This window comes from Balaenoptera ricei, chromosome 13 (assembly GCF_028023285.1).
Source record: "Balaenoptera ricei isolate mBalRic1 chromosome 13, mBalRic1.hap2, whole genome shotgun sequence".
NCBI lineage: Eukaryota > Metazoa > Chordata > Mammalia > Artiodactyla > Balaenopteridae > Balaenoptera > Balaenoptera ricei.
In genome coordinates, this window is record NC_082651.1 from 98439754 (window position 1) to 98463063 (window position 23310).

The window sequence follows — 23310 nt, forward strand, 5'->3', positions numbered from 1 at the left end:
TGGCCTCAACAGGTGCTGGGCCACCTCTATCTGATTGAGCCAGATGCCACTGCAGATACTGGAGGACAAAACAGCTGAATACTATCAATTTCTATGCTTCAACCTACTAAATTTCAAGGTACACAGAGTGATGCTGTGGTGTCCACCTGGCCATCCAGGCTGAGGGTCTGGCGGGGGACGGGAGGGCAAAGCTGCTACGGCCATTTACCGCATCCTTCCTGCCAAGCCCCCCATTTCAGGCACATGTGGCCCCCTTGGCCTCAGGCACCAGGAGCCTGTATTTGGCGAACCTTCTGGTGTTTCTAACCACTGCCCCCCCTCCTCTTGTTCCTGCTCCTGCACCCCCATTTTGGATCATCTTCAGCACGATGGAGTCTTGGAAAAACTTCAGGTATCACAGGACTTAAAACCCTGCATAGTAACTGACTGTTCATACGTTTGCCTTTCTGGATGGGCAGAGTGTACTCTGTTTCTTATGCATCTTTCTATTTCCAGAGGCTGGCACAGTGCCAGGCACATAATCTGTTCTCAAAAATAAATAATAAACGAATAAACAAATCCAGGTCTGAATGAGACCCAAGAGAAGAGCGTACGTGGAGACTGACCGGGCTGCAGGCCTGTCCTCCCCAGAGGCATACTGAGGGAGAAGGCTGATTCCTTCTCCCAGCCTGCAGTCTGCCCCGAGCGTACCTGGTCTCCCCGGGAAGGAAGGTGATGGGCATGGTCTCCGGGCAGCCCTGGCCAGGGTGCCAGCTGGCTTTGCAGGCGGAGCAGAATTCCGTGTCGCAAGCTTTGCACTGCACCAGCTGCGGGGTCTGCAGCCCCATCTCCTGGAGCTGGCACACAGCCTGGCAGGTGGACGCTGGGCACCAAGTCCGACAGGGGTCCAGGAGCACCTCTGGCACAGGGAATAAAAACAGGCAAGTCAAACTCTGCAGGACCAAGGATCTGGCGGGGCTTCAGACTGATGGACACGGACTTCACGTATTTAAGGGAGAAAAGGAAATCAAGGTCAGACATAATATACCCTTCACGATCAGGGACCCATCTGGCTCCTCCTCCTCCCCCCGGGCCACTCCCCACTTCCCACTCCACTCACGTGGGGGACAGCAGATCCCCAACTACCCCCAGAGTCCTCGTGGCTCAGGAGCCCCTACATCCTGGAAGCCTTGTGGTCCAGGGACCACCTCCTGCTCCCTGCCCGCCTGCCCTGGGACATAGCTTCGTGCAGTCAGGCCCGTCCTTCAGGCTCGTAGCCTCACAACCTAGCCCAGGGTGGGATGTGCATCGGGCATCCCAAACTATTGGTTAAGGATGGAAGGAAAAGAGGGAAGGGAGATGGCTGATTCTTCTTCTCATCAAAGGTCAGACCTCTGACTTATGACTGTCTCCCTCCCAAGTTCAAATCTAAGCCCTGAGCTAAGGACTGTATGAAATTCACTCTTCAACAGCAGGCTTTCCCTCTGAAGTGGAGCCCACGTCACTAAGAAGCCTGATTTGATGAAATTAGTCAGGAGGTTTATTTTGAAAAACAGAACACCACAACACTCCCATTCCTTCACATCTGCTTTCATATCTCACATTTCTTTAAGTAACGGTCCCGAGCTGTCCTTCACGTGAGCCTGGTTACTGGTTCCTTGGACCCTTTGTCCAGTGTGACTGGACTCTCAATGCAGGCCAGCGGGAGGGAGAGCTGGGCAGGAACCCACACGGATGCTGACGCAAGGCCAAAACGCCGCGAGGGAGGCCAAAGGATTCCAGGGAGTGTTCAAAGGCCTCCAAGTCAGCCACGGAGGGTCGCTCTTGAGAAGGAAGGGACTGCATTGTGCTGGGAACTTGGAAGCAGTGAAAGGCGCCTGCAGGCTTCTCGGCCACGTGACCAGCGATGGCCGCGGTGGGTCGGTTCACCCACATCAGAGACAGGATTTGGAGGCACTGGGACCTCCAACAGGCTGGGGCTGTCATGAGCTGCAGGCGCCCGGGCCTCACCTCAACAGGCCACCCGTGTGTTTGCCATGTTCCCCAATCAAATGTGGATTCAGCCCGCCATGAATGAGCTCCTGTCAGGTACAATGGGACTAAAAACCATCTCACCATCCAATCCGGGGGCTAACAGTAAGTATTTCAGTCTTTGAGGGCCATGAGGTCTCCATCCAACTACTCAGCTCTGCTGTGGTAGCACAAAGGCATCTGTGTTGATGCGTAAATGAGTGTTCCAATAAAACTTGATTTATAACCCCAAGCCAGGGGCCGTACTAATTTGGCCCACTGGCCATGGTTGGCTGACTCCTAATCGAATCTAACTTTTTTTAAAAGGTGAATTAATCAACAGCACAGAAGTATCAAATTGGTAGGTCTGGCAGAAGCTTTAGAAGACTTGCTAATACAAAGGAACGCCGGCATTCAGGAAAATGTGATACTTTTTAATTGTTTTTCTTTATAATAAGGTAAAATCTTCCTGATGCGCCTAATAGTGAGCGAAGGAGTAAAATTAGCTCTTGTCACGCTGAGCTGAGAGTATTGGCTTTTCTAAGACTGTCTCTGGCTGTCCGAGCCAAGGACGTGGTTTTGTGGGAAAACGCACGTGTGTGGGGCAGCGGCCTGCAGGCCCCTGGGCTGAGGAGGCAGGAGGAAGGCGGAGGGAGGGATACAGAGGCGGCCCGGGGCACGTGGGGGACACACCAAAGGCCGCTGCCCCAGGGTCCTGTGCCTTTTAGCGGCGGCCCTCCCCCTCCCTCATCTGGAATTCTCTAAGAGCTCTGCCTCCGGTGCTGGTGTGCGTGGAGGGTAAGCCAGGGTTTGCGGCACCTGCATCACGGGGCCCCCATGGGCCCGGCCCCCGAGGACAGTGCTGCGGGATGTGGGCGCTCGGCCTGCCAACAGCAGGACATGGGCAGGTACGTCCTCAGCGGGGTCTCTTTCCCTGCCAACTTGACAAGGTGTTGAGTGCTGTTGCCCCTAAAGGGACACCACTGTCCAGTTTAGACCCTTCCAGTTCCCACCGCTCCCCGCTTCTGCTCTGAGGAGGCTGTGACCTCAGGAGGGGACCAGCAGAACCTCTTCCTGCATCTCACGGCCGAGCGCCATCTTCCGTCCACTCCTCTTAGAGGGCACGAGTGGCTGCCAGGGTGGGGGGGGGCCTTTTCATGAAAGGCCCAATTATATCATGCAGCGCACAGCAGCGGAGACCCAGTTAGGGTTTCCATGGTAACGACTTCAACAGTGCAACCTGTGTCCTTATGGCTACGCCCATCCCCATGGGAGAGACTCCCTGTGGGAGACGTAGAGGGCAAACACTCTGCCCCATCGATCTGCTAGCTCAGAACACCCTTCCGCAGTGCTGCCGGCACACATGCCCCTGTGGGCACAAGCCTGGGCTCCTCTCTCAAACGTCTATTAGAATTCTACATCATCACCCCGCTGCTGGAGTCTGCCAGTTGGGTGTACAAGATGAGACGCGATCAATAGTAAAATCCACACTGGGCAACAGCAGAGGTTTTCTTTCCAGGATGTGTATATACATACATATCTATGTCTGTCTATCTATCTATGTATTACATGTATATCTTATACTATACATTAGATACATTATATCATATGATATATTATAACTATTATAAATATTGTATCTAATATTTATATATATATACATATTTGTATATATTTTCACACAAGGCAAGCAGTGTATTTTCTGGCACACTAGAAGAAACTCATCTTAACTCCCATCTCCCAAAGGTATATTCATAATAGATTAATGAAGCAGGTCCCTAATAGCTCTACTTATCAAAAAGCCCAAGACTCTTTTTAAAGATGTTTTTCTTTCCTTTTTTTTTTTTTAACATCTTTATTGGAGTATAATTGCTTTACAATGGTGTGTTAGTTTCTGCTGTATAACAAAGTGAATCAGCCATACATATACATTTATCCCCATACCCCCTCCCTCTTGTGTCTCCCTCTCACCCTCCCTAACCTGCCCCTCTAGGTGGTCACAAAGCACCGAGCTGATCTCCCTGTGCTATGCGGCTGCTTCCCACTAGCTATCTATTTTACATTTGGTAGTGTATATATGTCCATGCCACTCTCTCACTTCGTCCCAGCTTACCCTTCCCCCTCCCCGTGTCCTCAAGTCCATTCTCTACATCTGCGTCTTTATTCCTGTCCTGTCCCTAAGTTCTTCAGAACCATTTTTTTTTTTTTTTAGATTCCATACATATGTGTTAGCATACAGTATTTGTTTTTCTCTTTCTGACTTACTTCACTCTGTATGACAGACTCTAGGTCCACCCACCTCACTACAAATAACTCAATTTCACTTCTTTTTAGGGCTGAGTAATATTCCATTGTATATATGTGCCACATAAAGATGTTTTTCTTTCTTAAACACAACTGTCCTTTGAGAAGCACACTGTGAAGGGCCCAGCACCCCCGCTCATACTGGTCCATTCTCACTGCCCTGGATATATAAACAAACGCCTGCAGCGTGGTGTGGTCGGTGCTCAAATAGGAGCTCGTGTGTAGTCCAGTGGGGCATGCAGGCAAGGGCGATGGACCTTCCCTGGAAGCTTGTTTGTTCCCAGCCTTGGGGGTCTTCCAGTTGGGAGAGCAGGTGCTCAGAAAGCACCTCACAGCCTCCCTCCTGGCTTCCTGCTTCCCAAGGACCTGGCTGGAGGACTGAGGAAACTCAGATTGAAATCAAGGCTCTGATATAAGATGAGACATGTAAAGTTCACAGGAAGACAGTGCTTGAAACTTTAACCATAGGACTTTTTAGTTACTAAAGGTTGTCAGAAAATCATGGCAACTGTCAGTTTTAATCCAGTCACCATCCTCACTTGAAAATGAATTTCAAAGGGAGAGAGTACGTTGAAACTTGCTCACTGATCCTGTCTCAGAATTTGCTCGGTGACCAGCTATAATCAATAGCTGTATTTTATTAGCCCTAACATTTTAACATTTCATTCAGACCGGTCTCTGGTCCTATTAAGTCCGAGTCCTTTTTGTGTTTTTTGCTGCTTTGAACGTAATGCTAGAAAAATGTTTTAAAGTGATGGGTTTGAGAGATATTTTTTTAACCTAAGTCGAGTTGGGTTCATTATGCAAAGGAAAAAAAAAAAAAAATCTTTGACTAAGCTAAAGTTCGGAAGAAATAACACAGTTAAAATTATTAGGTAGGAATATTTACCCAGCTGCGTTTTTAAATTCAATGTCATAGAAAGTTCATTTTCTTGTAATCCAAATAACTGCCAGTTTCTGTCAAGATTCCCACTGGAAAATGTTTTCAGAAGACGCTCAAAGTCTCAGAAATCCAAATTAATTTTATTGCTCCACATACTGACGTTTGTATCACATGGCATTATATTTAAGCTATAAACTGCCCCAAACCAAACAATACATGGCATTTAAATAAATAAACTCTTGAAAACAAATTTCAATGCCATCAAAAATCCTGTTTGATTTTTTTTAGGTTGGCCACACATTACCTTTTTTTTTTTTTTTTCCTTGAGAAGTGAGCCTCAAGAGGAAATGCAGCTATCTTTAGCATTTCTTTAAAAAAAAAAAAAAAAAAAAGAAAAAGAAAACTTTCCACATTCAACTAAACTAAGAGTCTCTGGACACTTTCCTCTAGTCTATTCCGCATTCCATTCCCATCCTGATGGTGTTTTCCTGTAAACACGCCACCCAGGGCCGCATCTCTCATAAAGGCCTGATCCAGGCAAGGACTGGGAACCACTCCAGGAAGAGGGGGGAGCAAACTTCAGTGCTCACAAACCGAGCTGAAAACTTTACAATCCGATGCGGCATCTTCACGATAAAGTTTTACCTACAGAGCATCTTCTACCCATGTCTTATTCTGCTCCTTTTCAGGTGAGCCCAAGGTCCAGAATATATATGAAAACGAGGCCAAACAGAATCCACAGAGTCTTTAAAATATCATGTTATGATCCTGACGTACTTCAGACAGCAAAGAGAAAGACCCATCCCGGACGGTCAGCGTGTCTGAACTCCGGAGCGGCCCGGCTCCAGCCAGCAGGGCTGGGCAGGGCACTGCGGGGGACCTGGTCCACACCCCACCCCACTCCCCACCAGAGATGGACATCAGGGCACGTCAGTCAGCCTCTGTGGGTGTCAGGTTAACAGACAACCTTGTCGGGCTGTTGGGAGACTTGGTGAACCAAGGGCTCAGCACCCACTGGTCCCGGCGTGCACAAGGCAGCCTGTCAAGGCGATGGACATGCGTGCGGTCGGGATGCTGAGGGCCACGATTCCACCCTGCCTGACCTCGGGACTTGCTTCCAGGCCTTTGTATCTTTTAAATTCTCCGGAGGTCTAAGAATTAGTTCTCAGACTGTTAGACTTTAACCTGGCTGGAGAATAATGCCCCACGAGGGTCTCTTTAAACTACCCCCAAAATCCCAAACCCCTAGAAGCAAGCTGTGTTTCACGAATCTTTCCTGTTCCTAACTAGATCCCCAACAGAGGCCTTCCAACTGTGAGCTCTGCAGAGAATTCAAATGACAGCCGAACTTTAGAAGTCTACTTTACATCAATGTTTTCACTTCTGCTGTAGCCAAATGATATATAATCACAATCACCAAAAGCACTCCCCCGGGTTACCCGGATTCTGTCACAGGAATCATAACTGGCTAAGACACGGGGGCACCTACCTCTTTCAAACTGTAGCTTTTTGTATCTTTGCATGATTTCAGCTGCAACCATACACTCAATCTAAGGGAAAAAAGAAAAAGGAGTAAAACAATCTGAGGGCTAGACGACAATGCCAGGTCAGCCCAGACAGAGCCCATGACCCCCCATCACTGAGGAGCCCATGCTCGTGCACCCCAGTTTCCCCAGCTGAACATGCCTCGTTCTCCTGTAGGTGGCCCTGTTTGGGGCAGGCAGCATCAGGGCAGCTAATTGCAGTTTCTAATCCTTCTTTGATCAAGAGTTCCACATACTGTTTCAGGCACTGAAAAAAAAAACAGAAATATCTGTAAACATCTTTACTTCCTTAAGGCTGAAGGAGCAGTGAGGCATTAAAAAAAAAAAAAAAAAAAGGACAAATCAAACACATTGTTCCAATACGGTTTTTTGTATATTTGCCGTGTAGCCATAGCAACGACCAACTTAGGGGTTGTATTCACTCAACAAATATTTGCGGGGTACCTCTTGTGCACCGGGACTAGGGATGCGGGCTGGAGCCCTGGGCCCGACCTCGGCAAACACCGTGCCAGTGAGCCCAGGGCAGAAGCAGAGGCATCGAGGGAAGCAGGGAAGCCGTGTCCCTCAGACACACATCAGACGTCAGGCGCCATCCTCAGTCCCCTATACTCCATTGTTTCATGTGCTCCTTAGAACATGCTCGCAGGAAAGGTGTGACCATGTCATCATTCAGGTGTGAACACTGAGTGACCAAAGAAGGAACTGCCAGCTTACCCAGACAGCAAGGGCAGAGCCCAGATTCCAACCCAGCCTCGCCTGCCTCTAAATCGCCCCTGCACCCCACACCGAGAACCCAGAATGGCTGCCCATCCTCCTTCAGTGACCCCTTACTTACTGGGCAGTTACTTGCTACCACCTTCCCCTACTTGGCAGTCTCGCTGGACATCTGAAGTAAGTTCAGAAAAATCAGTGAGGGACACAAAGCAAAGTTCATACCAAAGTGAGGAGGCCTTTCCCAATGCCGGTTTACTCTTGCTTCACTGTCTGCTAGTCATAGAAATCCAATACTCCCTTAAAAAGCACTTCGTAAACAACAAGTAGAAGAAAGGTCATGACCTTCCCTAGTTGCAAGCTCACTACCAAATGTGACTGAGACAAACATTGAAGCGCTTACATCAGAACTCAAAGAGCATGGGAAACCGGACCTTTCAGTGAAGGGAAGCAAAGCACAGTATCTCACCAGCATCTCGAACCTCCTTTCAGTCACAGCCCAGTGTAATACCGGGGCTCATAATTCCACCACCACTACACTATTATAATGACACTATTACGTGTCATAGTGATTCATCAAGAAAAGCACATAAACTGTTGGTGGGAATGTAAATTGATACAGCCACTATGGAGAACAGTATGGAGGCTCCTTAAAAAACGAAAAATAGAATTACCATATGACCCAGCAATCCCACTACTGGGCATATACCCAGAGAAAACCATAATTCAAAAAGACACATGCACCCCAATGTTCATTGCAGCACTATTTACAATAGCCAGGACGTGGAAACAACCTAAATGCCCATCGACAGATGAATGGATAAAGAAGATGTGGTACATATATACAATGGAATATTACTCAGCCATAAAAAGGAACGAAATTGGGTCATTTGTTGAGATGTGGATGGATCTAGAGACTGTCATACAGAGTGAAGTAAGTCAGAAAGAGAAAAACAAATATCGTATATTAATGCATATATGTGGAACCTAAAAAAAAGGTACAGGTGAACCAGTACGCGAGGCAGAAATCGAGACACAGATGTAGAGAACAAATGTATGGACACCAAGTGGGGGAAGCAGCAGGGGTTGTGGTGATGGGATGTATTGGGCAATTGGGATTGACATGTATACACTGATGTGTATAAAATTGATGACTAATAAGAACCTGCTGTTTAAAAAAATAAATAAATTCAAATTCAAATTCAAAAACAAAAAAAAAGAAAAGCACATAAGCTGTTTCCTAAGCCTCTTCCTCCCCCACAAAATGTCTAATCCATTTCATTATAAGAATGCATGGTTACTAGGAACGGATGGTCCTAAAATCAGATCCAGCTGCAGTTTCCACTGGTTCTGTGCTTTGAACAAGTCTGCCTCTCTACCAGCCTCATTTTCTGGACCTGCATTTTAGGGTGGTTCAGCCTACCTCATGGTGGAGTCGAAAGAATATTGTGCAAGAGAAAGAGGTCGAGGACTTCCCTGGTGGCTCAGTGGTTAGGAGTCCACCTGTCAATGCAGGGGACATGGGTTCGAGCCCTGGTCCGGGAAGACCCCACATGCCGCGGAGCAACTAAGCCCGAGCACCACAACTACTGAGCCTGTGCTCTAGAGCCCGCGAGCCACAACTAGTGAGCCTGCCAGCCACAACTACTGAGCCTGTGTGCCACAACTACTGAGCCCACGCGCCACAACTACTGAGCCCATGTGCCTAGAACCTGTGCTCCGCAACAAAGAGAAGCCACCGCAATGAGAAGCCCGCGCACCGCAATGAAGAGTAACCCTCGCTCACCGCAACTAGAGAAAGCCCGCACGGAGCAACGAAGACCCAACACAGCCAAAATAAATAAATAAATAAGTAAGTAAATAAGTAAATAAATAAATAAATTTATATTAAAACACAAAAAGAGAAAGAGTCTAGAAGACGACATGGAAAAGAGTGTATGCTCAATATATAAATGACAATTGATCTAAATGGGTAATTCTCACCATTTTAGCAAACCAGAATATTTCATTCACTAAAGACTCTAAAGATGGCAATTTCTTTAAAAAACAGAAACCAAGGTAATCCTCGAAAAGACCCATCTCCTACAGCCTCTCTCAAGAGCACTGAACAGAACGCTGAGACTCCACGTGTCAATTGCAGCCTTGGTGCCTACGACCCAAGGGCCTGTATGCCTCTGTCCTGTCCAAGCTCCCTGTGACCACGCGGGCCCTGAACTTAGGTTTTTCCCAGATCATCTATGTTTCACCAATGCAATGATGATGAAGAGAGCTCCAGAGAACCGAGTAAGGATGAGCCTGGTCCTGGCGCTCCCTCTGAGGCCTCAGATGGCAGAGGTTTCAGAGGTAAACTCATCAAAACCAACACAGGAGCTTCCCAGAACGAGGGAGAGGCAGAGGAGGAGGGAGGGGGTCACGCGGAGCCTCCATCAGGCCTCCACCTCTTCAGGAAGACGGCACCATGGTTTGGTGGTGCGCTGAACCCCCACAGCAAGGTCTGTTCACAGTGGGAGGTGACTGGGAAGCGAATGTCCTGTGTGGGGCTGGGGGCAGGCTGAGGAGGAGAAACACGGCAGGCTTCAGAGCTACAGAGACACCTGGAATCCCTGCCCCTCCAGGCACAGCCGCGGGCCGGTTATGTGATGAGTTTGGGCCACAGCTCCCTTGACTACAGAATACAGATGCCCATCTTGCTGGGCTTTTGCAACGGTAAGAAAGAAACTATGTAAAAGCACCTGGCACAATTCCCAACACACAGACCACCTAAGTAAGAGGGACCGCTGTTACCTGCTGTGTGTCTATCTGGGTGATAGATGTCTTACAGTCATAGGTGAAAAAAAAATCAAAACCTTAGCAACAAGATCGTTATTTTACTTCTTACAATTAAGTTTGTCTAAACTGAGTCTCTGGAGGACCCTGGAATGCCGTAAACTGATAAAATGCTGAAAACTCTCACAATACTGTGCAGAGAAGTACATGATGAGAGAAGGTTTACAAAATGCAACAATGAAAGATGGTGTGAAGCACACACCCGGGGGGGGGGGGGGGGGGGGAATCTCCGAGTCTAAACGACGCTGTTGAAGAGACCGCACGTATCAACAAGCAGTGCGTCACGTCTGCGGAGGACTGCCCAGGGGCGCACGTCCTATGCCATTCGCAGGCCTCTATGCAATTTGCAAAATGACTGTGCTCTGGAAGCATCCATTTGTTTACTATATAAAAAGAGATGAGGATCCAAGTGTCTGACCAAGCATCCGTGGAAAACAAGCCCAGGCTTCTTCCAGATATAAAGCAGGCCATGACTCACAAGCTCTGTTTTTCAATCTAATAGCAAAAAGATGTCTTGAAATGAGCACCAAAAAAATGCCAGAGAAACCTCAGTCAAAATATACAGGACAAAGGCAGGCACTGATGTACTGATATTTCCTGCTATCGTATTAGTTACAGCTCTCTGTAACCAAATGCCTCAGGACCCTGTGTTAATCACTACCTGTGTTAGCCAACTAAACACACACGAGGCTCTTAGGAGGTGTTAATCCCTCCCATTTTATGGAGGAGAGAACAAAGCCCAGGGAGGTTAAAAACGGGCCCAGAGGTGGAGTCCGTAAGCGGAGGAGCTCGAGCTCAAACCCACGTGTGCCTGACTCCAAAGAGGTGAGGGTTTTGCTTTTCTAAACTCGTGCCTTCTTCCTCCCCAATCAAGAACTCTTTCATAAGCAATCGTTTATTACTTATTTTCTGTTACCTCATGAGGTTTTTTTTTTTTTTTTTCAGTACAAAGCATTGTATGCATTTTAAAGTGGCAAAGTCTGAGTCAAACTAGACTGTGTCTTTATGTGTCCCTGATGCTTGGATGCCAGGACATTCCATGACATCAAGACCCCAAGGCCCCTGTGGGAAAAGATGCGGGTGCAGATCCTTAAGACGCACTGTGCTGGGGCTCCAGTGGGGTCCCGCCTCGGGGGCGCGGGTGGTCAGGAAGGCATCCCAGAGATGGAAAGCTGGCCAGAGAGACAGGACGTCCCAGCAAAGGAGCGTCTACCACACAAAGGGCAGGAGGAGGGAGGGGGGCTGTCGAGAGCCGCAGAATGTTCCAGGCCTTTCGTTTTCCACTCTGTCGTCCAACTCTTTGAAACCCGGTCCAAAGGCAAAGGCAGCACTGCTGATCTGCTAAGGTACCTCCGCTGTGTCAGAATGTTTCTGCCAAGGAGAAGGGGGCCACAGAGACACCTCTGCCTAATGTAAAGTCTGCAGCAAGTCAGAACGTCTTCTGTTTTCTCCCTTGGAGGCCTGCTGGCTACTGATGATGCTAAAAGCCGAAAGGGACCCCCAGAAACTGTGCTCAGAGGCGCCTGAGTAGCTTCTGCTCACCAAGACCCACTGTGTACGAACGTCCGTGCAGGCAGCTCCAAACAACTGCGGTGGGGCCCCCACGAACAGTGTCCAAACAGCAAGGACCCTGGAATCCCCGCCCTGGGTTGGAATGCCAGCGAACCCGCTTGCCAGATGTGCGACTGGAGCAGGAGCTGCGCCTCTCTGAGCCCCCGTCCTCCGCGGCGTGGAACGAGACAAGCCTGGTGGCCAGAAGAGGATGCGTCTACAGTCGGTGCCCCGGGGCCCGCAGCGCTCCGGCATGGTGCCCGCACACGCGCCACGTGTCCTGCTCCGCACGCCCCGGCCTCCACCGCCAGGGTCTGCTCACATTCCTTCTCTGTTAGAGGGCAGGCTCTCTGAAAGCAAGAACTGTTCATCTTTCCAGCCCCTGCGCCTGTGAGTGCTGGCAGAAAGCAAGGGATCGACGCCGCCGCAGGGAAAGGCAGATGCCAGCAACCGGGGAGGTGAGCGCTCACACACACGACAAGCCGACGCCCGCGCGGACGCGGACCCTCGGCAGCCGTGCGGAGGAGGGGAGACCCGGGGCGGCGCGGGCCTCAGGTCGCTGCCAGAGAGCAGCTGGCGGCGTGGCGTCCCGGGCATCTCCGCGGGCGGGGAGGGCAAGCCCTTCCTCACTCACACAGCTGTCCTCGGGGAGGCGGGAGCCACCGCCTGGCACAGCAGGCATGACAAGGATGCCTCGTGCATCCCCCCCGCCCCCGCCCTCCGGCCACGCCACCGGGGGCTGGAAACCTGAGCAGGCCACCCAGCCAGCCCCGCCCGCGGTGAATGTTCTGGCAGCGAGGCTGCTCCAGGCTGCAGGAATGTGACTTTACCCAAAGCAGGGGAGTCCAGAGTATGAAGGTTGCTTTTGTAAAATTTTTAGGGGAAAACAAAATTCAGACTTACTTTCTACCAAAAAAAAAAAAAAACCCAAAAAACAAAACCCAGCTCTCATCTACGTGTACTACTTGTCCTCTGCTCTTGACAAGCCACAGGGTCTGCTTGCTGTCTCCTGGACTAAGCTGCCCTGAGCTCCGACCCCTCGGCTCTGCTGAAGACCACGTGCAGCCCCACCGTCAGCCCTGCTCCAGGTACCCTCGGTGCTCTGCTCCCCGGCTGTCCTTGGGCTTTTCTGGGGAGAAGACACCATTCTCTCCTCCGCAGGGAGGGCGCTCTCCTCGCCCTCGGGCTTCTAAACGAGCTGCAGGAGACGCCGTGTGTGTAGGACAAGGTCTCTCTTCTCCAAAGTCGCGGAGAAGCAAGTATGAGCCTTTCACCAACCACACCTTCATCACCAAGACCTCCCAGCGAAGGCCAGACAGAGCTGGCCGTGGTGGGTAGGGTTAACATACGGAAATCAGAGTCAGGGACACGAAGGGGTCCTCCGTTTCATCCACTCAACAGATATTCATTTACTCTGTACCAGAAGTCCAGGAGGCCGGAAATGCAGAAGCAACAGATAAACCTTGGGCTGAACTCTTCCTGAAAGTAGAATGAGTGTGTTTCGTGTGCAGTGGTGTGGGATCTGGGTGTGTGTGCATGTGAATTGAAGAAGGCATGTGAGAGAAGGAGATGCAAGGATACGACGAGTTTGAGGGTCTGAGGGTGTGACAACGGGAGTATATGTGCAACGGCTCAGAATCAGCGGTACCTGAGGGCTAATGCTAATAGAGGGTATTCTGTTCACCCGGCCTCGTTACGTTAAGCGGTCTACATTTTCCAAACGACTGGAGATTATTCCATCGAATGGAGAAACCAAGAGTTTTGTTTGTCTTTTATCTCATGAATAAGAAGGGGCTGGGGAGACCGAGAATGCCCATTTGGGTGTCTTGCCAGCAATGGGGCAGGGTTCCAGGACCCTGACCTCAGCAGGATGCGGATGGGCCTCCTGCAAGAGAACAGGGAGGTCGGCTTTGAGATTCAGAATCAAGTGCACAGAACGGGGAGAGAGAAAGAGGGACCCAAGTGTCCTTCCCCGGTAGGAAGGTACTGAGATCTGGGGGCGTGAGAAGGAAGCCCAGTGCCCGTGACCCAGGACGTGGCCTGCAAATGCCTCCCAGCAGCCCTTCAGCTCTCTGCTATGCTTGTCAGCAAAGCTGATACCAGGAGTCAGCACTTTCTTCTGCATGGTTAGTGCCCAGGCATCAGGTTTTAATGCAAAAAGCAAATGCACCAGAGTCAAGGCACACCCAGTGAACGTTCTAGAGCACCTCGTCCCGTCTTTCTGAGCTGCGGTGTCCCTTTTAGGAGATGGAGGATCCTGCCCAGTTTGCAGGGTCTTATGGGAAGTGCGGCCATGTTGCAAGGCACGGGGTAGACCGCCAGCAATCAGAGATGCTGTTCTTTCACCCACAAGGTGAAGTTTTAGAGGGACCCTAAATCCAGACATAAACATGAAAACCACGCCTGTGGAGCCTGTGAGCAGTGCCCCAACTCGCCGGCCCCAGGAGAAGGATCAATGACGGTCACACAACCAAGGAGGCCGGAGGGTTTCCTGGGAACGCACGTGTCTCCTTTACCCACAAGTTACCGAGAGAGATGCCCTCGCTCCACCTGTGGACAGTGCGGGGTGAGGACGTGCCGTCTGCAGCTGCTACCGTTTTGTTACCATCACTGGGAGCCCCAGCTCTGCAGGCTTCCTGGGTCACGGGCAGGAACCTCATGCCACCTGAAGCTCTTAATGCCTACACAGAGGCAGTGCCAGTGGGGCTGGCAAGTGACAAAGTCCGTGCAGTCTGAGAGCTCAGAGACTAAAGAGTCCCGCTTTCCTTCCCTGGACGAGGGCACCAGAGAAGACAGGGAAAGGGACTCGCCCAGGGACCCCCCATTGTTAACGGCGGGGCGGACCCTAGAACTAGTCACCACTTGTGAATTACAGCCAAGCGCCCTTCCTACAATGTCCAAACTGTGGTTGTCTAAGCAAACAATGCCCTGCAGAGAAGCCGGTCTCACTGGAAGATTCCTGCGCTTTCTAGGCGCAAAGCTTTCTGCTCCTTGCGCGTCTCCGGCCTCCTGCGGGAGGCGGATGACCCAAGGCTGCCCTGCTCTCTGCACGGCACCATCCAAGCACAGCTGCACGTTCACAGCTTTCCGGCCTGATGCCCTTCCGATCCCTGCCAGTTATGTCACTGTGGGAACCCTAGCAAAATCCTCCTGTTCTGGTCCCTCTCACGACACCCCGTCCTTTGCCTGCCCTTCCTGATGGGGCTCCATCCATCAGGCTTTCTTCAAACGACCCCCTGAAGCCTGCCGGGTGAGTTCCCTTCTCTGTGCGGTCACATACCTCTGTTTATACTGCGAATACAAGTCTTTCCGTCCCAATGACAGCGACCCAGACCTCTCTCTCGCCTACACATGGGATCGGGAGAGCAGAGACCGGAAGCTTTCATCTCCCCCAGGTACCCAGGGCACTTGGCACAGGCTGGCGCTTGACAAGGACTGAAGAACGGAAGTGACCAAGCAGCCACTTTGTGCAAAGCTGACGGGGATGTTAAGATGTGCAAGTCAAGGCCCATCTCCTCAGCTGCTGGATTTCTGGATGAGAAAACATAACTAAGGGAAAGAGTCAGAAGTTCTGGGTCTCGGAAAACAGACATTTCCACCTTCCTGATCCCTGGGGCGTGTTATCTTGAGGGGGGAGCTACAGCACCTCACGTCTTTGAGCCTCAAGTCACCCAACCTTCGGAACAAGAAGATCCCCTCCAGTGCTGGGAGCTGTCACACTGACCCTGCTTTGTCAGCTGTGAAACACCATAAACGTTCTATGTTATAGGATGCTGCAAGTATAGGGGAGACCACAGTGGCCTTGATGGGCTTCATTTTAGCTTAAAATGTCATACATTGTAGCTTCTGGTCCACGGGGCATCTCCCAGGCCACCAGAAACATAGGTTGACGAAATGGAAATGGGATTGGCTCTCAGTGCAGGATCTAATTTTAAGTACGTATTTTGACATAAATGTCAACAACCCTTTCTCTCCTCCCAGTACTTTTGCACAGAAACTGTTGGTCATCCTTGATGATTTCACATTTTTGCACACAAATGTTCAAGTTTACGTTTATCTCTTTTTCATTTTCACACTCAGCCAAAACCTGACCATTTGAGCTACCTGGTGGTCGTCACATCTCCAAACCCCTGGAGCTTAGCATCATACCTGGAACGTGCACAGGGCTGGGAGGGTCCCTCCAGCCACTGAGACCCTTGGACCAGTGCATACCTCTCCTACCTGAGTCACGCCCCACCGGCCCCGTGCACAGGCTCTCCATGACCTTTGAACTCACCCTAAAGCCACCAGGCGCCCTATAAACAAGGGAAGTCCCCCGGAACATGTGTCATGGTCATGCCACGTTAGTAACTGGTAGGCAGACATTTCTGGTGCTCGAGTAATTTGGGGAGATGCAAGTTAAATCAACAGTTGTCCCTCGTGTGGATTCCTCGGGGCTTTCTTTGTGCTCTTGGGCACCCAGAGCGTCCCAGGGGTAAGGGTACAGAGAGGGACACGGCATGCTGTGTTTAGCAAATCCACTGAACCACAAAGTTCGTCTGAGTGCATCTTTGAAGACAAGTGTTCCTCAGGACGCATGCTTGGGGATAGCTGCCCAAAACTCCTTTTGATCCCTGCGGTTCTAAGTCCCAGCTCAGAAGTGAGATGGAGAGGATCTGAGCCTCCACGTGGCAACTCCTTCACACATGTCCTTCCTGAACCTCAGGGTAAACTCCGTTCAGCTCCATTATACAGATGAGGCACACAAGGGAGGCTGAGGTCAGAAACAGCCTGCGTTTCAGTGCCCTGATGCCTGACACCAAACACCAGGCTTTCCCCTCGAGCCCCTTCCTCCTTGAGGTCACTCTACCTCAGACCTAAAGCCCATAATTCTCTAGTAGTTCTTTATTTGAAGAGTGCCCCCTTTCAGCTTTGCACAATTTTCTCTCTTCACTCTTTCCTACCTTCCCAGGTCTGTCCCCAGGAAAAAGACAGTGGCAGTTCTGCAGGCTGGGGGGGGCCCTGAGGCCTACACAGAGGGGACGGCAGGTGACGGAAGCCCTCGGGGACATGGGCGCCTTCCCCCAGTCTGCGACACGCAGGTGTTTCCTGTGCTTCACGTTGCAGGGAGCTGCAGGCACAAGTAAGCCTGTCTCAACATCTTAATTTTTAATAAATGGCTGTGAAAAAACAATCACAGCTGTCACCTGTTCCTCAGTGCTCCCAGCAGCCCCTCTTTGAGAAAACAATGTTATTCTCCTCTATTCACAGTGCCTGACTTAAATTAAGTGTTTGATCTGAATTAGACTCGCTTATTTATTTTCACTACTATGCTCTAGAAATAGAAAACTAAAACAACAATGACAACAAATGGAAGGCTGGGTAAAACCATGCCAGGGTGAATGGGCGACCTCACGGTGGCAGAAAAGAAGCCGTGGTCCCATGAGGCCCTCCCCACACGACGCAGGCAGGGGGCAGCTAGTGGCAGCAAGCTCGCCTACAGGCACATCTGCAGAGGGGAATCAAGCCAGTTGGTTGAGACTGCGGAAAGCTTCCCTTCAGGCAAGAGGGAGGCAATTTTTGCATTAAGAGAACTCTTTAATCCATCCCAACGCTGGACCATCTCATCCTCCAGAGATGAAAACGAGTCCAATTCTCTGTGTTCGTTGGCTGCGCATCTGTCTTTCCACCCACCTCCCCCCAGGGCTCTCTCCCTCCCATCCTTCCCCAGCTCAGAAAAAGCCCAAAGCAACTTCCAGCGCTCCAGGTTGAAGTTACTTTCCTGGGGCTTTAATGAGGCACGTTTCTCAGCTGCCAAGCACACGGCTGAGGCGACTCTGTGGGGTTCAACCCCACTTGCCTCTACCGATCATCTGTCATGCGCCCTGCTGCAAGCCAGGCATCTGCGGGCAGAACTGTGCCCTCAGGAAGCCAGTGTCTAACAAAGGGAAGTCAGAGACCCAGACTTCAACGATTGAAAGCTCCGTCTCCTCATCTGTAAAATGCAGATGATGCTATTGAATGCACATAGGTCCCAAACAGACAAGGTCTGTAAAACAGAGGCAAACAGAATAAGGTCTGTAAAATCGGGGCAGGAAGAAAGAAGTCTCTGAAAATCAGAAGGAGGTTGTCGGGGACAGAACCCGATCCAGACATCTGAACAATACACGGGAAGGCCGTTCCTGTAGTCCGTTTATAACAGTAGTCAAATTCAGAAACTTTTTTAGTTTTTCACAATTTAAAGAAAAATTGTTTTTCTGGACTTTTCTTTTTTTTTTTTTTTTTTTTTTCTGTATTCCTTGAATGGGAAGAAAAACCAAGCAAAATTAAACGAGACAAACTGAAAACAAACCCTACACCCTCATTTTTCTCTTCTGATAGGTAAAATGCTGGGTCTGAGTGAGGCCTGATGGAAACAGAAGCCCCTACAGGCATTAAGAGCAGGTCATTTGGCCCAGGATGTCGCTGGCTGCATCTTCAGGAAACTCAAATGTGATTTCAAGATGCAGCCTCTCCAGCTTAGCACTAAAGCAGTGACAGCTGACACGGAGAGCTGACTATCCTGCCTACACACTCACCGGGCCAGCACCCCTGCAATCTCAGGCATGTCATCGTTCAATTAAATTTAAAGGGAGCTGTGGTGAAGCTTTTCCTTTCCAGAAAGGAGCGCACACGCCATGATCAGGGTTTCTCAACTGCGCTTCCAGCTCCTAAGATTCTGTTTAACTGATTACTTTTGCACCACGAGTGCCTGCCATCGAACCTGCTTGGGGAGCCTGACTGATTTGGAGGAGTATCCCTCCAATAACTGGGTAAAAGTGAGGGCAAAGGGCTGCAAGGTGTCTCCAAAAACAAAAGTGAAAAAGGCTCATCCTGGAATTCTTTTAAACTGGCGTTTTCTGCAAGACCCACCAGGGTACAGAAGATGCATTGGCACTGGGCGATGGTCGTCATCTGCTCCACTGGGTACTCCCCGAGACACAGCTTGCAGGACACCAGCGGGTCCAGGGCCAGGTCCCAGGTGGGCCGGCACCGCGCTGTGGTCATGGCAGAGCAGTCTGAAACGAGAGAAGCACAAGTCATCAGACCCTTGTGGCCTCCACCGGAACCGAGGCAGGGGTCACTCCTGGCTGAAACTGGGGCTCTGGGGGTGGCCAAGTGAACACTGAGGGGCCCAGGGTTTTACAGTCCTCGTCTGGGTCCTCTGAGAAGTTTTAGCCAGAGGTCCCCGATCTGAGTCTGTGGGTGATTCCTTTCCCGTATTGATGGTAATATTCAAGGCGGCGAGTGATCTACCCGTTGGCATCCTTCCCTCCACCCCTCCGGTGGGTACTGAGGAAGACGCCGTCCACTAACGAAGCACCCAGCTCAGGAGGGCGGAACCTTAGCAACCCGACGAAGAAAGCTTTTGTTAAAATAGTTACTGATCAGATCAAACTGTGCTCCAGTCTCTGCTGTAGAGATATCCTGGGGAAACCAGTTGGGGAAGTTCTGGCCTCTCTGTGCCCTCCCAGTAGAATGGTCCTTCCACACTGGTTTCGGCCCTCACCGCCCAGGTGTCACCTGACCTTCCAGAAGCAGCTCAAGCACCACTGCCTCCTAAGTCCTGGAAGACTGTCTAAAATGTAAGTTTCAGGGAGGCAAGGGCCTTTGGCAGATTTGTTCATTCATGTGGGTCAAGTGTATCCAACAGTGCCCGGTGTGTGACAGACACTTCACAATCATCCATGGGACAATCCTCACTTCCCCACCCTCCCCAACATTCTCTGTGCACATCCACCCCTGGTCTGTGTTCCCCTGATAACAGGCATCTTCCTATTGCTATGTTACACACCGATTTCCACTGCTTACTGCTCGGGGGAAACAGAGAAGGTATGAGTGTCCAGCTCTTAGCTCGGCTCTGACCCACGGTGGCCTCAATAATTGCCTGTTGATTGACTGAACTCTTGCATCTAGGGAAATGGCTCCTCACTCCTAGCGTGTCCCCCCTCACTTGCAACACTTATTTTGCACCTGTGGTGGGTAAGTATGTGCTTTATTCTACCAGCACCCCCTTGTCCCCCAAACTCAGAACTGAGAAAGATTCAGTTAAAATTTCAGATAAAATCCCCAGCCATCCAAACTCTCACTATCTGCTATCCAAATCTCAGGACCTAAATTGATTTAGAGAATTTGATATCCTTCCCTACTGAACCCCTAACCTCACTCTCTGAACTGAGGCATGAAAAGATTTGGATAGAAAGACACACATTTGGATAGAAAGATACATTCCCCCCGAGTTTGTGAGGCCATGAAAAGAGGGTTTGTCTTGTTCAACTCCACATGTACAGCAGAAGACTGTATGCATAACGACAAAGATACACACATGAAGGGAAAGAAAACAAGACAAAACAATACCAACCAATGACCAGAACGTACACAAAATGGCTCTCGGATCTTGGAAAGACTCAAAGATGTATGAGACAGAGTTCCCCACCTTAGGGTCTTTGGATTCAACTCAGGAACATCCTTTGCCAAATAAAAAGCTAATTGGTAATAACACAAGGCAGAGTGTAGGATTATGTGTGAAATCAGTGCTCAAGGCACTCGGGAAAACTGGAAATCAGCCTGGGCTAGAATCTTCCGAATAGAACTTCGCAGGGGAGATGAGGCCTGAGTTTTAAGGGGAGCTTACATTTCATACAGGTGAAAAGGGGGTGGATATCAAAATAAGAGAGAGAAATGTCCCAGCATCTTTCACCAGGCAACAGGGTGTGCAGGCAACAGCGTAGGGGCAGAAGGAACGCTGCTCCTCCAGGGCAAACAGAACACCCATATCTAGTAGGGTGCTGGGTTACTTGACCACTGTCAGCCTCAGTCTGCTCATGTGTGTGATGGGGCCACAACCTCCATCTCCCAGGGCTGGTGCAGGATTAGCAGAGATCGTATGAAGGACCTGGCACACGTGGCAATGCTCAGTAAACCCTCTCCCCTTCCCCTGGGATGCCTCATTTGGCCATAGCTTGTCCACCTGTGAGAAGGCCTCTGAGGATACCAGTCAGGGGCTGGGTGTGCAAGTTATTTCTAGGGTCAGGGAGCTGTCATGATACATTTTTTTAGAAAAAAATTACATCCGTTTCTCGTGTTTTGACAGTCACAGTTCAACGGGTATCACTAAGCAAATATTTAGTTAGGACGAACCACTGTGGGTTCTACGCGGGGCTCTGGGGGCGGGGAAGGCACGTGTGAGTTGGGGAAGAGACTCTGCGATGGTCTTGGGAACGCGCAGAGGAGATAAGACACAGTGACACACGATCCAGGTGCGTGAGTGATGTCAGGGTGGCAGAGACCCTGGCCTATAAGAGCTCAAGCAAGTGACGGGAGTTACTGAATTCCGGCGGGAATCGGCATTGGGAGTGAGGGCGGGAAATCCGAGCTCGGGGCGGGGAATGGACTGCGGCCTCCTCCCAGGCCAGTTAATATCTGTGGGCGACTTAGTCTAAAGTAAGTGCACTTTCCATTGTTAGAAAAGAACTCTGACACGAATTCAAGGAATTTTGGGGTGGGTTGGGGCCTTCCGGATAATTTAAACAAACATGATCATTTGACCTTAATCCAAGGGCACCAGAACACTTAGGTGATTTGGGGGTCACTCAGCGATCTGGGGGTGCAGAGCGTACCAGAATCAAGACTCCTCATGTCACTGAGTTCATTTTCACTTGGAACGTCTGCCTGCATCTTGAATTTATGCTTATTATGATTATTTTAAATGTCCACTGTCGCCTGGATCCTGGGCTCAGGCGCCAAGAGTTTTTTCTGTATGTTTCTCGGCACCTTTTTCTGTTTTAATCCTTAATATCTCTTAAAGCTCACAGTACAGAGTGTCAACTGTGTTTTGATTAAGAATGTTAGCTAAGCCCTAACAGGGGTCACAAACCTTTACTGGAAGCATTGAGAAATCGCTTAAGACTGGAAATGTCCCCAAGGGGACAGAGGTTGCTTAATTGGCTTTTCTGTCCTGGAGAGCTGGGGAAGGGCAGCAGTGGACACTGTCCTAAAGGTGTGGGGTCCAGATTCTGCAGGGCACTGAGCAGCAGATGACATGTCACCCAGCAGACCTGGGTCCAAATTCCTGTTCTGCCACTTGGTCATGTGATTTTGGAGAAATTACTCAACCTCAAGGAACTTTAGTTTCTTTCTCTCCGTAAAACTTACACACCATCACCTCCCATGTACACTTGTGAAGAGTGAGAAACAATATGTTTAAAATTCCCGGTAAGTAAAGGTCATTAGGCTATGCTGGGTTTAAGAGTTTGGACATTAACCCACACGAACCAAGGAGAGGAGAAAAACTGAGAGGTGATAAGATGGACTTAGTCTTAGGAAGTTCACGCTGATGGCCGTCATCTTTGGAAGAAGCAAACACCACGACCTCAGAAGCCTCCTGCTTTATCATCCGCTGTGCAGGGTGCTCCAAGGCTGGACATCACCCCAAATGGCAGAAATCTGGGACTTAACCCTTCGACATAGTCCTTGAAGCCCACGGCCCTGACCCCACTCACTGCCTTTCACCCTGGACCACTGGTCCCATCCTGGCTGGTTCCTCCCCAGACAGTTCTCTCTCCCCCAGCTTCTGAACTTGGCACCTTTCTTGTTTATAATGACCCTCAGTTCAACTTGCAAGGCTTGACTTCTCACTTCCTTTCTTCCTGGACCATGATTTCCACTTGACCTACGACAGCGTGGCCTCCACTGCCCTGGGCACAGGTTAGCTGTAGCCTCTCACCTCCCAGCCCCATGATTCAGCCTTGAAGCAGGTCAGACACGGTCTCCTGGCATCTTGTCAGTATTCTTTCCTACAGAGTAGACACTCTCTAAGGTGAGTTCACAATCATGATTCAATGGGAACAACAATTGCACGTATTTTACAAAAAAAAAAAAAAAAAGGATACATTGTCTAAGCCCATCACGACCTTCCCGACACACAGGATGGTCTGAATATTATTTTGCAAACATTGAACAGCTGCAAACTTGAAATAGGAATTTGCAAAGAAAATCACAATGCACAATAAGAGAAAAAAACAGTCTTTGTTTTCCTAATGTGAATGTCAAGTCGAATGAAACAACAAACTATTTTAAGAACATCTGGTCAATTATAAGCATTATTCAATCTAAGCAACTCAATATGTTTATAAGGCAAGTTACTTATTAAGCATGACTGGGTTATGCAAAGAGGGTGCATTGTAATGAGAGGTATACAAGGATGAGAAAGAGCTAGAAGGGAAAAGAACCCATTGAGGGAGATAGTCTAAAAGTACGATGTGGTTATTTGGCCAGGACCATCGCACCTGGGCTCTGGGGCTGTGGATTCTGCAGGTCCCTATTCGCCCACTGTCACCCCTTCAAAGCAAAGTAGGGGAAGGCAAAATCAAATCGTCGTCAGCCAATCACTACCCAACTTTTACTCTCAGGACTGCCCTAAAGCCCGCGGAGGCATGTTGGTGGTTCTTCCCCGAGGGGGCAGGGGGAGTCACAGCCATCTGA

General features: G+C 49.9%; 1 protein-coding gene across 7 annotated transcripts in view; it reads right to left on the reverse strand.

Moving 5' to 3' along the window:
• The window catches only part of RNF144A (ring finger protein 144A), a 112852-nt gene that overhangs the window by 16943 nt on the left and 72599 nt on the right, over positions 1–23310 (reverse strand). For all 7 annotated transcript variants that reach the window (XM_059942280.1, XM_059942282.1, XM_059942283.1 and 4 more), the window contains 4 exons: positions 18700–18845; positions 6863–6967; positions 6666–6726; positions 691–898 (listed from right to left, as the gene is read on the reverse strand). In XM_059942280.1, coding sequence (XP_059798263.1) covers positions 691–898; positions 6666–6726; positions 6863–6967; positions 18700–18834 — 509 coding nt within the window. In that variant the 5' untranslated portion in view covers positions 18835–18845. The remainder of the gene's footprint in view (positions 1–690; positions 899–6665; positions 6727–6862; positions 6968–18699; positions 18846–23310) is intronic.